Source organism: Sinocyclocheilus rhinocerous, unplaced genomic scaffold (genome assembly GCF_001515625.1).
Source record: "Sinocyclocheilus rhinocerous isolate Xijiao unplaced genomic scaffold, SAMN03320098_v1.1 scaffold1799, whole genome shotgun sequence".
In the NCBI taxonomy this organism is placed as follows: domain Eukaryota; kingdom Metazoa; phylum Chordata; class Actinopteri; order Cypriniformes; family Cyprinidae; genus Sinocyclocheilus; species Sinocyclocheilus rhinocerous.
The window spans coordinates 20,051-35,576 of record NW_015648615.1 but is presented as its reverse complement, the minus strand read 5'-3'; the positions used below and the strand labels follow the sequence as shown (position 1 = coordinate 35,576).

The 15,526-nt window shown below is 37.8% G+C and overlaps 2 protein-coding genes across 6 annotated transcripts in view; one reads left to right on the top strand and one right to left on the bottom strand.

Annotated features, from left to right (window-relative positions):
* thraa (thyroid hormone receptor alpha a) overlaps positions 1-3,388 on the top strand; it is a 42,236-nt gene extending 38,848 nt beyond the window's left edge. For all 5 annotated transcript variants that reach the window (XM_016514667.1, XM_016514669.1, XM_016514666.1 and 2 more), the window contains 2 exons: positions 526-784; positions 1,892-3,388. In XM_016514667.1, the coding sequence (XP_016370153.1) occupies positions 526-784; positions 1,892-2,142 (510 nt within the window). In that variant the 3' untranslated portion in view covers positions 2,143-3,388. The remainder of the gene's footprint in view (positions 1-525; positions 785-1,891) is intronic.
* A 5,311-nt stretch (positions 3,389-8,699) lies between these two features.
* Positions 8,700-14,736, bottom strand: LOC107709997 (dual specificity protein phosphatase 3-like). The gene is made up of 3 exons (XM_016514671.1): positions 14,615-14,736; positions 14,083-14,306; positions 8,700-9,203 (listed from the first exon to the last, which is right to left on the bottom strand). Exons 1-3 carry the CDS (start codon positions 14,734-14,736, stop codon positions 8,974-8,976), a joined length of 576 nt encoding a protein of 191 aa, XP_016370157.1. The 3' UTR covers positions 8,700-8,973.
* Between the last annotated feature and the right edge of the window lie 790 nt (positions 14,737-15,526).

Below are 15,526 nucleotides of genomic sequence, written 5' to 3'. Positions count from 1 at the left end.
TCTCTACCGCGCCTGAAAAAGCCCCTCCGCAGCTGATGCTTATTCCATAAATACACATTTTCATAAACAGCACGGTGCTGCATTATTACATCAATTGTCAGAGACCGCTGTGAAAGAGCAATTATGTGCTCAGCTCCAGCTGTCACTGTACTTTCTGAACCAAAACGGCATGCCTGTGCTTGTGTGTGAATGAAAAAGGCTGCCTTGCTACCGCATTTGAGTAATGGCCTTATTAAAACATTGACTGTGATTACAGGCTGTTGCTGTGCTTTGAAACACTTGTTATTTTGCCACTCTAATCGCTCATGTGAACACATAATGATCACAAATCATCAGTTGTTGACTTGCTACATTGAAGCCTGTAGTTAGAAGCCTCTAAGGGAGATGTATTTGATTGTGCTAGGAATCTCAAAAAACAATTTAAAAGACAGCAATCAAATAGTGGTCCGTCCTTGTTTTTGAGCCTTGATTAATATCATGCAAACAGGAATCGTTTGTGCTTTATTGTCTTCCACTGGTGTCCAGCTGCCCTGTGAAGACCAGATCATCCTGCTGAAAGGCTGCTGTATGGAGATCATGTCGTTGCGCGCAGCAGTGCGGTACGACCCGGAGAGCGAGACGCTGACCCTGAGCGGGGAGATGGCTGTCAGTCGAGAGCAGCTGAAGAACGGAGGGTTAGGAGTGGTGTCTGATGCCATCTTTGATTTGGGCAAGAGCCTGTCACAGTTCAACCTGGATGACTCAGAGGTGGCGCTGCTGCAGGCTGTACTGCTCATGAGCTCAGGTGAGATGGACTGACAGCTGCTACAGCCATATGTGTGTCTTATGAAGATCCTGTCATCATTTACTCACCTTCATGTTGTTTCAAACCTCTTCTCCCATTGAACACAAATGGAGAATTTTTAAATACGAAATTTTAAAGGTTATTGTTCACTGATCATCTTGTCCTCCGCTGCAGCTTTCAGATCACAAAATTTGATGTACGTTTGACAAGACACACACAAACTAATGATGTCTGAACTGGGAAGGAGGTTTATCAGTGAATAATAACTTTCTGTTGGTTCCTCACACAATTCGTCTGTATAACCTTTCATTTTCAAGTGCTTAAAATACAGTACCATTCAAACGTTTGGGGTCAGTAAGATTTTTTTATGAAGAAATCAAAATTGTATTCAGCAAGGATACATTAAATTGATCAAAAGTGACAGTAAATACTTTTATATTGTTTAATTATCTGTTTAAGCCGCAACACCGGTTACGTCACTTGCCCACCGGAGGGGGCTTTGTTGAAAACGACGTGTTTGAGAGAGGCGGGGCATAGAGGACCTACAATAATGTACCTTATTTGAAAAATAATGTGTTTTTTGAACATTAAAGCATGTCAACATATTCTGTTACACCAAACACACAAAATAATCATCTTTAAAATAGCATCATATGACCCCTTTAATATTGCGACTACTGCTAAATGGCACCATCTAGTGGATAAAAAAAAAATCACAGCCAAAATGACACTACAAATATCTTATTTAAAATATTTCATAATAATTAACCTTTTTATGTAACATCCATTCATGCTCAAGTGATATGCATTACAGATATGCTTGATGTATAACATTTTAAATATAAACAAACCTAAACAAAACCTGTAATCCAATGATTATTTACTTACCACTTTACAAAAAACATTAATATAACCCTTATGAAATATTGATTTGTGTTCAATGGGAAAAATAACAACATGTAGGTTTGAAACCACATGAGAAGGATAAATTATGATTTTTCATTTAGTGGTGAACTAGTCCTGTATCCGTCCTTTAACTTTCCTGTTATGACCTCTGATAGCATCTTGACAGTCACTTCAATATTAGTTTGATCTTCCGTTGCACAGATCGTTCCGGACTCGCGTGTGTGGAAAAGGTCGAGAAGTGTCAGGAGATGTACTTGTTAGCATTCGAGCACTACATCAACCATCGCAAGCACAACATCTCACACTTCTGGCCCAAGCTGCTGATGAAGGTGACGAACCTACGCATGATCGGCGCCTGTCATGCCAGCCGCTTCCTGCACATGAAAGTGGAGTGTCCCACAGAACTCTTCCCCCCGCTCTTCCTAGAGGTCTTCGAGGATCAGGAGGTGTGACCGAGAGCCTCAGGGGAACTCGGGGAGGGAAAACTGATCGTGAATTTGTTTTCGCAAAGCATTTGTTTTTTGCATCCTCATGCAATGCCGAGCCGGGACATGCACCGCCAGCTTTGTCTAGGATATGTTTTGGGTTGTCGGCCTCCACATCTTTCGACCCTACAGTCACTTGCCATTCAGATTCCTCCCACAGATGGACAAAAAGCTAGCATGCATCAACCTACCTCTCGTACCGACATACCTCCCAACCTCAGAAGGAGCTTATTTTAAAAGCGTGACAAAGAAACCCACACATTCAAAAGCTATTTCATAACCTGTTTCGGAAACGCTAGCTGTCGTTGTAAGTACAGAGGAAACGTCTATGTGCAACATCGAACACCTACATTTGGGCTCTACACGATTAACCTAATTTTCCTCTGATTACAGTAGTATTTCAGCATTCATCTTCCTCTTTGCACGCATAGAATATCTCCTTTGTGAACATAACTACCTGTGTGCACTTGTACATACATTAATATGTTGTGTGAACTTCTCATACCTCATATACACCAGCATACAGACATACATGTAGCAACATGTCCATACATGTATGTATGCATACTATTCTGCCTGCATTAACCCATTTATCTTCTTACAATGCAGCGTCTACAGTTCTCACATACCTTCCTATCTACCATATCCACTTGTATGTTACTTAAGCTGAACATTTTGTGACCTCATTTTCTGAATAGTCTCTTGTCGCTTTCTGGTGTGTGGCCGATATAGCTGTGGTGGGGTATTTCCTCCTGTATTCATCTGTCCTAGTGTTGTCCGTTTGGGCAGACAGATTGATGTACATATGTATTAAGCCATATGCTGTGGTTTGAGACGCATCCATCTCCATATTATGGACTTCAGATCGCTCATTGTGCTCCAATTGACCTGGCTCATCAGATGCTAGAACCATATGGTATTACATAGAACTTCAGAGAATACTATGGTATTATTCCAAAAAAACATGGTAGTGTCATGGTACTTATTTTAGGGGAATATTACCCCTGAAATCCATTCATCATACCATTTATGTGGACAAATTAGAAGTACAGGGAAGTACAGGGTGGTAAATGATTCCTGAAAATCTGAATTTGACAGATGATAACAAAAACAGGAACTAAGGGTTAGATCATAAGAGTAATAGGTTACATTGGGGCTAAACATCAAAATAACTACTTCAACAAAAGGCGTTGAACAATTTTCTGTTTATTTAATTGTGTATGAAATATGATTAAATACTAAAATTATTTTAGTATCGTATTTAAAAATGTATTTTTGCTACATTGTTTCACACATTAATCTCCATTGTTATTGGAGCAGTCAATTCAAAACTCAAAATTTGAAAATTCTGTCAACATTTACTCACCCTAAAGTTGTTCCAAATCTCAAGTTGTTCCTGTTGAGCTCAAAATAAGGGCCCTCCTTTTCAACAGTGCGTACGCACAGATGTGTGCGTAAGCACAGTTTCACACAAAGCGTGTGATCTAACAACTTGTACTTATATGTAGGAATGTGTGTAAATATTGTGGAAGGACAAAATATAGAAACTTTTCTACGCACTGTTGATAAATGAGGCCCCAGATATTTTGGAGAATGTTAGTAACCAAACAGTTGACGGTACCCATTGACTTCCATAGTATGGAAAAAAAAAATACTCTGGACCGTCAACTGTTTGGATACCAGCATTCTCCAAAATATCTTCTTTTGTGTTTGACAAAAGAAACTCATACAGGTTTTGAACAAATGGAAGGTGAGCAAATTATGATTTAAATTTTTGTGTGAACTGTCCGTTTAAATCAAACAAAAAAAGCTTCAAGATAAATCACAACATTTCAAACTGCAGTTTGATCAGTTAATAACATCAGAGCTCATTGTAGGTTTGTTGTGAAATGTTTATACAGAATTACAGTTAGCATGAAATGCAAATTCACCACATCTGTTTTCTAAATGCATGTTATTGATGATTTTGTGATCTATTCATTTGTGCATATATGCATTTTTGGCACTGTGTTTAATCAAAATCATATACACTCAGATGTATGTCACAATACAGAAGAAAAGATATGTTGCTACTTTCGTTTTATCACAAGTATTTACCTAATACAAATTTTACCTAATACTAATTGCTAGTTTTAGATTTAATCACCTTCAACAAAACTGCAAATCAAGTTTTTGTTGCAAAATATATTATATAATTTCAGGGATTCTCATTAGTTACATCTGCAACATTTACAATAAAAAAAACAAAACGGAAATGACTTAAAATAAACCTTATTTATTTTGCAGTGCATAGTAACAAACAGGTCCTTAGGGAAGTTCTGTAGTTGTGTTTGTGGCTATTCATTGTCTGGAGAGGGAAATGAAAAATAGAAAGGACTTTTAGCCCCATTGTACCCTATATCTTTGCTGGTTTTGAAAGTAGAGAACTTACAATCTCCACAACCTTCTTGCAAGAGGAAATGAAATGAGTGTCACTTATACCATGTCTTCAAACAGACTCTACCTCACCCCTCAACTGTGTATCACAGTCTACAAAGCACGTTTTTTCCACTCACCTGCTCACGCATATATTCCTGCTTAAACCTGTACATAAACATGCACACATTTACACTAAAAAGTCACATACGTGTGATAGCAACCTCTCTCACGTGTGTGTATACTGCTTTCCCTTTCACTTGTGATGTGGGACCAAGTGTCAGTCTTATTCCCTGTTTCTGAGGACAGTAAAAATGTGTCTGACTGAATGAATTTCACTGTGCTGTGACCGAGCTAACAGATTGCTTAGCACATTATTTTGCTTTAATCAAGTGCTGGAGAAGCAGCACAGGAAGATGGCTCCTGAGTAACACAGACCTCATTTTTTGTCAGCCCAGTTCTGTGGTCCCTGTGCCTCCAAACCTGACCTGTTCATGTGCGCCCATAAATCTCACACAAGAACTTTACATGAACTCTTCCCCAGCAAAGGACACAGCCAGACCCCCAAAATAGTTTAACCAGACGCATAGATGCATAGCAGGGTTTCAATGTCCTTTTTGACTGATACTGTGTCAGTATGGCTCCAGGAAGTGACACGCAGCCTCCATTTAAAGTGACACAGAGGAACAAAAGGGCAAAAAGGACAGTCTCACTGTGACTAGCTAAACTCAGGCACGGAGCTCCCATGAGGCCATGCATCTGACTCGGGCTCAATCTAACCCACCAGCACTGCAGACATGCACTGCCCACAGTCACAATCTACTGCACCAGCAAGGGTCAGCACAGCTGAGCCCTGCACACAGACCCTGTTCTTGATAACGGGGAATCAGGAAGCCATTTGTTTTGCTGGACGTCCAAACCTGGTTTACAGCACTTTTATTAGAACAGAATTCAGTCCTTTACACCTAGCCAGATCATGAATATGTTGATTGAGACTTTGACTCTTAAAGGGGCCATATCATGATATTTTGAAATAAAAGTTCATTGTACTATGACATCAGACTGTAACTTTCAGAACTTCTTCCCTTGTCCAAATTTAAAGGGCATTTACTGAAACTACGCAGCAAAAATTTATTTTTCTGAATAATAATGACCACCAACATTTACATATTAGCAATTCTTATTTGGTGTCCACTCACAATGACAAAGTAGGATAGGTAACATTATTGTTAAAACACCAGAAGGACTGACGATTGGAGTAAAATGTTGGATATTGCATCAAACTTTGTGCTTTTCCTGGCTGTGTGTAGCACCTACACTCTGCAGATCTTATAGGATCCCAGTGTTGAAGGAATAATTCACCCAAAAATGACAATTCTGTCACCATTTACTCATTCTCATGTTGTTCCAAATCCAAAGACTTTTGTTTATCTTTAAATACAAATGAGGATATTTTTAATATATTCTCCTATTTTTTGTCCATTTACTTAAAGTCCACGCAATCGAAGGTTTGACACATCAAAAAGTACAGAGACCTCCTAACAGTAATCTACATGAATCAAGCAGTTTAAATCACATCTTGAGACACAAATGCTTTATATGTTAATTTAGTATGTTGTTGTTCAAATACGAACATATATATAATCAAATATGGTTTTTACCATTTTCTGTAAGAAAAAATAAACAGTAAAAAAAAAAGGATGGGAAAGGGGAAAATACTGCCAGGACAATATCCCTTAAATAAAATTTATGATCACATGATTTTCATTTTTGGGTGAAATATTCCTTTAAGAAACATAATTTTTAAGGTTTCAGTGCACATTTCAGAGCAGATTGGATCCAGTTTACAGATGCGTACAGCAAAGCCCTGTTGCTCATTTCACATGGAAATAAACTGTTTATGACTTAAAGGCAAAAAAGCCTGTTCAATGTTGAAGATCAGCAACAAGATGTAAAAACAGTTATTAAAAACTCAATTATGACTATTGTCGGAGCAAAAAATTATAAGTGGACCTCATGGGAAAAATGTTAAACAATGATAATAATACAATGTATGATATGACTCCTTTAATAGATCTTAAGAAGGGCATAGTCTTCTCAACAGCCCTCTGGAAAATTCACACGCACCAAGAAATCCCATGTCAACTACATGTCCACAGTCTGCAATGTAGCAAGCCATATTTGAGGTCCAAAATTTCAAGTGTGAAAAGAAGACCTGCCATTCCTTTAGAAACAAATACCCTGTCCATCTTCTGATGAGGAATGTAAAAAAAAAAAAAAAAAAGACAAAGCACTCTTTAGTCAGAATACTTGCTGTTTTTTATGCTGAGTGGACATAACACGTTTGCAGGCTGTGAATTTTAAGTGAGCAGATTGTGACAAGCAATTGTTCGAACAGAGCAAAACTAAAGTTCATTTCAGACACTGTGCTTTGCTGTACATGTTTTTGAATCTGAACTGTACTGTGGGTGTGTAAGTGCTCAGTGTGGACAGCCATCGTGCTTCTCATGTGTTTAGTTGGTTTGACACACTTCATTATTTACTCTGTCTGTACCCAGTCAGAAGGAGACACATCTGCAGCAGATCTGTGTTTCTTTGAGAGGTAATCCATCGTCACCGGTACCTCAATCTCCAGTATTCAACAGGGTCTAACACACAACAGGACCTCACACACTTACTTTAAGAAACCATCCTCATCCTCACCGCAGGAACCTCACTGGCTATTGTTTTGTAAACCCATTCAGTGCAATAGACCAGGGGTACAGAACTCAGTTTAGTTCCAACCCTGCACCAACACATATACAATGTCGTTTTCAAATAAGCCTGAAGGACTTGATCAGCTGGATCAGGTGTGTTTAATTGGAGCTTAACTCTGCAGGGCTGTGGACCTCCAGAAACTGAGTTCTGCACCCCTGCAACAGACCGCAATTTTATGTTTGATAAGTGATATATAGCTGTATTTTTCTTCTTTAAAAAGGATTTTATCTGCATTCTCTATCACAAATAGCTCTGTATAATGACAAAGACAATGATGCTTGCACAAATGTTTGTCTTTGTCTTTTTCTTGCTCATAAAGCAAAATCTATGTGCTTTTACTCGATTTTGAACACTATACTTCTACGGGAAGTTGTTAAGGTGCCCTCTCCTTTATGGGTCAGTGATGCAGAATTGCTGTTAAATCATCCTTTGTAGCATTGTACATTATCCTTCTATGAAACTGTCCTAGTACCAACCTGTAATGGATGTGAAAGGCCTGTGAGGTTTTTCCCCTACAATGCCTCTGTTCAGTGGGTGCAATGCAGACTGTGTTTTCTTCTTTTTTTTATATTTCAACTTTATTTGAAGAAAAATTCAGCAATTTTAACTGATTCTCAAACCGCTGACATAATTGGACTTTGGCTTGGTCAATATATATATATATATATATATATATATTTATTTTATTTATTTATTTTTTTTTCAAGATGTTTGCTTTGAGCAATTATATTTGCATGTAGTGAAATTGAACAATTAAGGTCATATTTTCACATGCAGGAACCAAGTGAAAACGATTAATAAACAAATTTCCTGTTTGCAGCTATACAATCAAAATATATGTGTGTTCAATACCGAAAGCAAAACGTGTGGGAGGAGTTTAAAAGTAACTCAGGTATGTGTGCTACTTTTCACTTTAAAAATGTTTAATAAATGATTGTTGTCTGTTGTAAAGACCTCTTGTGTTTGATTATTTGTGACAAAACTGTAATTATCATTGGCTACTCAAAGAGGGCTTACTGTAACTGATACCACAGCACAAAACAAGTAGCTATAGCCAGAAAGGCAGGTTAGATTTAATAGCAAATAAATACCAGGAATGTATATGTGTCAGAGCAGCTATGATGTGTATAGAGAGAGAAGGGCATATATGTTTGAATTTGAAAGGAATAGTATGATGAAAATGTTGTCATTATTTACTCACCCTCATGTCGTTCCAAACCTGTATGAGCTTCTTTCTTATGTCGAACACAAAAAGAAGATATTTTGAAGAATGCTGGTAACCAAACAGTTGATGGTCCCCATTGGCTTCCATATATAATTTCTATCACTATTGAAGTCAAATGGGTACCAACAACGGTTTGGGTCTTCAAAATTCTTCTGTTGTGTTCAAAATAAGAAAGAAACTCACACAGATTTGGAACGGCATGAGGGTGAGTAAATGATGACAATTTTTGGGTGAACTATTCCTTTAATTTGACACTGCATAAACTACGATCACCAGTACCACTAGAAGGCAGAAGATACTAATAAGATGATGAAAACTGAATCGACTTGCCAACTAACTGCTAACATTTAGATGATAAAAACAGATTAACTGAAAATTGTAAACACTTATTTAGCTATTAATCACTTCAAATTTATATATTTAGGTATTATCAACACAGCCTTCCTTCCGTCCAGCCTGTCGTTTAGCTGGCAGAGCTGTCGCAGGAATCCATCATTGGGCCCGATCTCCCGTTTCTCTCTCACTGTGGCCACAGCAGCTCGTACATCCATCCTGTGCTGCAGCATCAGGTGTGCGATAACTAGTGCAGCCGAACGACTGTAGCCTTTCTGACAGTGTACATACACTTTACCTACAAGAAAAATGAGAGACTGTGACTATTTTATTGGATAACATTGAGCACAACATAGGCTATTCGATTCTCAAAGCAACTGTCAAGATTTTAAAGTCAAGACACCCTGCTGAAAAAAACTATAGAAACCATCAGAGAAATAGCCTACTAATGGTTTCCACTACAAATACCATCACAAACCATCAACTTTTAACCATTAAAACCATTTCCTGTCATGTGTTTTGGTTTTGGGACAGGTTTTAACAAGCCACCGATAGAAGGCGACCAATTAGGCTACCAGTAAAGACCAACAGGGTTCACAGTTTCCATTAAAACCAATACTATTTCAATAACCAGTAAAACCATTACAAATTCTGCCATGGTTCCTTTTTCTTTTTTTTCAGCAGGGCACTCAACATTGGGCGTGGAAAAAAGCAACAGAAAACGTAAGTATTTTATGAGTTGAAGATTTCGTGTGAATATTAACGTATAGAATTGATGTGCATGAAAAGGTAAGATTTTTAGAAAATCTAATCTAAATCTAACCCTCAAACTGATCCTACAAAAACGTATACGACTGAGACCGTACGAATCCACCAAAACGCAAATAGCGACAAATCGCCATGAGAGTGTGTTGGAAAAACTAAAAGGAAAGAAAAAAAAAAAAAAAACATTGAATCGAACAGAATTTTGATTTGTATTCTAATCTTGAATTATAAACAAAGTCCCTTTAAGGCAAGTCATGTCACTCGGCGGCCATCTTTGAAACGCCTCTCGGGCATGCGAGTGTAGCTCCTATCTCTTTGAATGGGGAAACATCAAATTCTCCAAAACTGTACACTAAGCTGACGATTAAATTTCATATTTGAAATCACCAATGAAATCTGACAACAACTGTATCATAAATGTTGTTTATTTTGCTCAAATAGCGTTAAATAAAGCTTATTTTTCAGGCTAGATCAGCCAGTGCGCATGCGCAGCCCTAACCGCACGTATCAGAGCGTTGACTGTTTCTATAGCAACCGGGACTTCTAACGGCAGCTGCAGTGACGCGTTGACTTTACCGATTAGCAATTGGCTCTTTTGCTCAGAAGGCGGGGCTTTGTTCGATAGAGCGGCCATATTTCCCCATTCAAAACAATAAGAGTGACACGTCTTGGGTAGAGCCGTTCAACGGCTCTGGTTATAAGTAGTTCTCACGAATTTGATTGGTCGAACGGCGCTAGAAGGCTACTGAGACTTTTCACTGTCTGTGTGTGTATCACTCCGCTTGTTCGCCAATTCTCACTGTCCTTCTGCAGCGGTGGGGATTTTTCCGTAAATCTGTTCTGCAGGTTACATATTACCAGTAGGTGGCAAGATGTTTCTTCATGAGCGAGGCACATTCATTCAAAAGCACTGCTTCATTCAAGCAAGAACATTTTCTGAATGAGTTATTGAATAATTCACTCAATATTAGTAGAAAAACACTGATTCGTTCAAAAAGTACTGCGTGTGGCTTGGAAATGCGCGGCGGTTATGCTTTGGCTTCCTCTGGCGGACAAAAATACACAATAGCTATACTGCATCTAAAATGTAAGTTAACTTCTTGTTTACGCTAACAATCATGTTATTGCTCTTACAGTTTTTTGTTTTTTTTACCATCGCTATGACAATTTTTTCAATACTTTTAACAATTTTCTTAAACTCAATGCAGTTAGCTCAACATTTGTCAGACTCAGTGTAGGCAATACAAACGCATTTCTTGTTGCTTTGACACAAAATGCTTACAGTTAACACAAATTTAAAATGCTAGAACTTCTTTTACAAACAAGCTCAACCAAGACCCAAACAATGGCTTTTTACTGCCAAATTTACACATGCTTTCTCACTGTATGTCAGAACACATAACATCATGTTCTAAACCTAACTTATAGGCTAAAGTCAAAGTAAACAGCTGTTCATATTGTGAATTGAAACTCAAATATATCCCCTGTTTTTTATTCATTAATGAGAAACAGCTGATTGAAGTGTTGCAAATATATAAATTATAGCTGATTCCCATCTAGGAAGCACACTCAGGTGTTGAGGTTTTCAATCGCATGATCATACGGTATACAGTAAAAGAGGACCTCTTTGGGCTGATCTTGTCTGAAAAAGTGCACTCCTGCATAAATGTGAGATTTTAGAAGACCTGCACGAAAGACTGGTGCCAGAGGTAGAAAGGTGACTGGTGGGAAACCACTTGCCAATATATGTGATCACATGAAACAATGTGGCATTCCACCATTCCCGTGCAGTCACATACTGGTTTGACACCCATTCGAGAATGATGTCCATTTTCCTTGCCCCTTACTCCACTTTCCTCAACCTCATTGAGGAGTTTTTCTCAGCCTGGAGATGGAAGAATTTTGACCATCATCCACAGGACCAAATGTCCCTCCTGGATGCAGCATGCCAAGACATCACAGCTGAACACTGCCAGGGGTGGATAAGGCATACCAAAAGATGCCTTGCCAGAGAAGAAGATATCAGGTGTGATGTGGATGAGAACATGTGGCCGAATGCAGAATAGAGCAGATTAGAAGATTACTTTTTATTTATTTATTTATTCTTCTGTGGCTTTTTATGTTTGTATATTTTATATTTTCACATGGCCACTGTATTGCACATTTTTGTTATCTTGCAGTAATGTCATGTTGCAAATAAAGCCTTTACTTCAGTAATTCGGTCTCTGTCTTCTTTTTTCATAAACCGTACATTCTATAAAGCTACTCTAAGATGGGTCATTCATTTTTTTTTAAATTGAATTTCTGCAGCAAAAGAAACAAAATGCATGCATTTACCAAACTCTACAAAACAAAAATGTAGAGAGGCTTAAAAAAAAACTGCAAAACCCAATCTATGATCAATACAATATATTATTTTATAAGGGAAAATCTGACACATAAAATAAGGCAGTTTCTGTAATTCCGTCTGATATTCGTGTTTTTATGACATTGTGCTATGATTGACTAAATGTTCCTGATGGAAGAGAACACGTGTTAGTGCTTTGGAATAATTATTTGATTTTGAGATATGTTTGCAGTGTTTTGGTAGACAAGGTGTATTGTGTTAGTGTATTATTGTATTTTGAAAATTAGTGTTGGAGTTTAGTTTACAATGTGTGATTTTTGAGCATGAAATTAACTGTTTTGCCAATTGTGTGTTGTAGGTGTGTTGGTGCGTTAAGAGTTTAGGAAAATTGTTATGAGAATTGAAAAAATTGTCATAGCGATTGTAAAAAAAAAACTGTAATAGCACTCTTGCTAGTGTGATGTTGCTTATGCTTGCATTATATTGTCTGGATTAAGCAGGTTGCTGTAGTTAAGTGAAGGAAACCCTTCTTACAGAGTTGATGTTGATGAAGCATATCCAAGTTAGCAGTGAGAGCTGGCAGCAAGCAACCATTTTATTATTATTGGGTCACTGAAACATTAAAGGGGTCATATGATGTTGCTAAAAAGAACATTATTTTGTGTATTTGGTGTAATGCAATGTGTTTATGTGGTTTAAGGTTAAAAAAACACATTATTTTCCACATACTGTACATTATTGTTTCTCCTCTATGCCCCGCCTTTCTGAAATGCGTTGATTTTTACAAAGCTCATCGGTCTGAAAAGCGAGGTGTGCTGTGATTGGCCAGCTATCCAGTGCGTTGTGATTGGCCGAATACCTCAAGCGTGTGACGGAAATGTAATGTCCCTTAACATATTGTGATGCTTTACCATACTGTGATGCCGTCTCCCGGAGCATCCAGTGGGGACATACCGTATTGTCCCGAATATAAGACGATGTTTTTTTCTTGGAAATACATCTGAAAAAACGCGGTCGTCTTATATTCAGGGTCTACTCTTTGACATGTCAATAATACACCCACAACACTAGGTGGAAAATAGGAAAAATATGCAATATGAAAATAATTGAAGACAAAATGTGTTTTACTGAGAAAAAACAAGATTTGGTTTTTAAAAAGCCTTTTTCCAAAAGGTACATCTGGAAAAAGGGGGGTCATCTTATAATCAGGGTCGTCTTATATTCGGGCCAATACGGTAATTACGGATTATAATGACTTATACTGTCTTTTTACGCGTTGTGTATTGCGCCGCGTAAACATAAAACCATGTCTGCAACCGTCCTCCTTAAAATGCGTCACACAGCATCACACACGGTGGGCTTGAGTGAGCGGAGGCGGGCGGCATTGAGAACGGCGCGGCCGGCGGATTCGACGAAGGAGGTTTGCGGCAACCACATGTAGCGACCCCGGTGGGGGGTGTTTAAACGAGCCGTTTTAGGAGGGCGTGGACAAGTCTTAACTTATATAAAGAATATCTCTTTGGATTTGAGACTTTAGTCTTTGTAACTTTACATATCTTCTTTATGCACCAAGAGCTTGTTACACTCCATAGAGAAAGGAAAATTTGAAATCGCATCATATGACCCCTTTAAAAAGATTGAGGATACTAAAGAGTCCGTTTTCCCAAAAATGAAACTTCTGTCATAATTTATTAACCCTCATGTCATTCCAAACCTGCATGACTTTCTTTCTACTATGGAACATAAAAGATAATTTGAGAAATATCTGAGTATTTTTGGTTCATCATACAATAGAAGTCAACTGTAACCAAAACAGTTTGGTTACCAACATTCTTCAAAATATCTTCTAGTTCTGCAAAAGAAAGAAGGTCATACAGGTTTGAAACGACATGAGGGTGAGTAAATGATGACAGAATTAAAATTTTTGGGTGAACTATCCCTTTAACAGAATGCTTTATTAATGAGCATAGCGCTGAAGAACCAAATGCAATACCACTGCCGCTGAATGAGGGATGAGAAAAAGATATTCATTTTAAGTACTTCTTTTTACCAAGACCCTTCAGACCTTGCATTGCCAAAGTTGTTTCAATGAAATTAGAAGCCTCTTCAAAATATACACTGAGGTCAAAATGGTCAGTGTCAAAGGCTGGTATCCCATGATAGATGATCCCCGTGTCTGCATAGAACTCTGCATCCGTGTTCACATGCATATCCGATTGGCCTTCTGCAGCATTGAGGATGTGTGTCACTCCCAGCTGATGCAAACGTGTTACATTTGTAGCTACAGACCTGTAATATAACAGCTACATCAATTCAAGTGGTCTTTTTCACTCTCTCAGTCAGTGTGTGAAAGCATCAAGCATTAGAGGGCGTCCTTCACATATGGAAAATAGGCCATGTTTATTTAAAGGCTTGCCCTTGAGAATTTGCAACAGGATACATGAACATGTTTTGAATCTCAACTTATCAGATAAGAGAGGCTAAACGTATGATTGCAAAATGTAAATGTTTGTTGAGCACCGCTGCTATAATACTTATAATTAAGGGTATGAAAAAAGAAAATAATCCATATATCTGGAGGCTATGTGAGGATTTACTCATTTCCTAGGAGTATCCCTGGGTAGACTTCATTAAAATGTTTGGAGGGCATACAAAAGTCTCCATTTTCATCTGTCAACAGATCATTGAGCTGCTGAACAGACACTTCATAGTCTATCATGTTCAGCTCAAGATAAATTGCCTTTAGAAAACGCTGTTCCTCAGGCCTCAATGCTGACGTGATTTTCTGTAATCCAGTTCCATCTTCATTGTGGTGCCTTTTAGAGTAATAAATAATGGCCTAGTGTTTTCAGTCCAGTGGTCAGTATTCAACTCAACATAATTCTAGAGCGGTTTAGATCTGTTAGTTATTTTGTGTGTGTTAGGCCTAGAGAAAGTTAACTACAGCCAAACGCTCAAAGCTGATACCCTCTTTGTGTGTTTCAAACCACTAGGTGGCATCAGACAGTCAACATACTCAACATGAATATAAATATAGCTTGGCTTTGAAAAATGTGACCCTGGACCACAAAACCAGTAAACATGATCTTTACTTAATATACTAATGATTTTTGGCATAAAAGAAAAATCGATCATTTTGACCCATACACTGTTTTTTTGGCTATTGCTACAAATATACCCCAGCGACTTAAGACTGCTTTTGTGCTCCGGGGTCACAAATGATATTTTTAGACTTTTGAGACATTTAGATTAAATCCATTTGGCATGTTTACATGTCCTGTGGCGTGACATGCTATATACTCCATCTAAATTTTTTTAAACATCATTCTGTTAATTATTTTATAATTATTATGCATGCAACTTTATTTTTTTCATTTAACTTTATTTATTTGTTTTGTGTTTATATTAGATTTTATTGTATCAACTAAGAGACCACATGGAATAATTGTAGTTTTAAAAATTAATTGTCACACGGCAGGGACATAAAACTTGTAATAATAATTACAAAA

Bases quoted from the DNA above. Each gene is read 5' to 3' on its own strand.
- LOC107709997 (XM_016514671.1), bottom strand. From the start codon at position 14,736: ATGATAGACTATGAAGTGTCTGTTCAGCAGCTCAATGATCTGTTGACA. The intron at 14,307-14,614 runs GTAAATCCTCAC...GTTATATTACAG, and splicing joins GGGATACTCCTAGGAAATGA to GTCTGTAGCTACAAATGTAA. The intron at 9,204-14,082 runs GTCTGAAGGGTC...TTTTTCTTGTAG, and splicing joins AACAACTTTGGCAATGCAAG to GTAAAGTGTATGTACACTGT.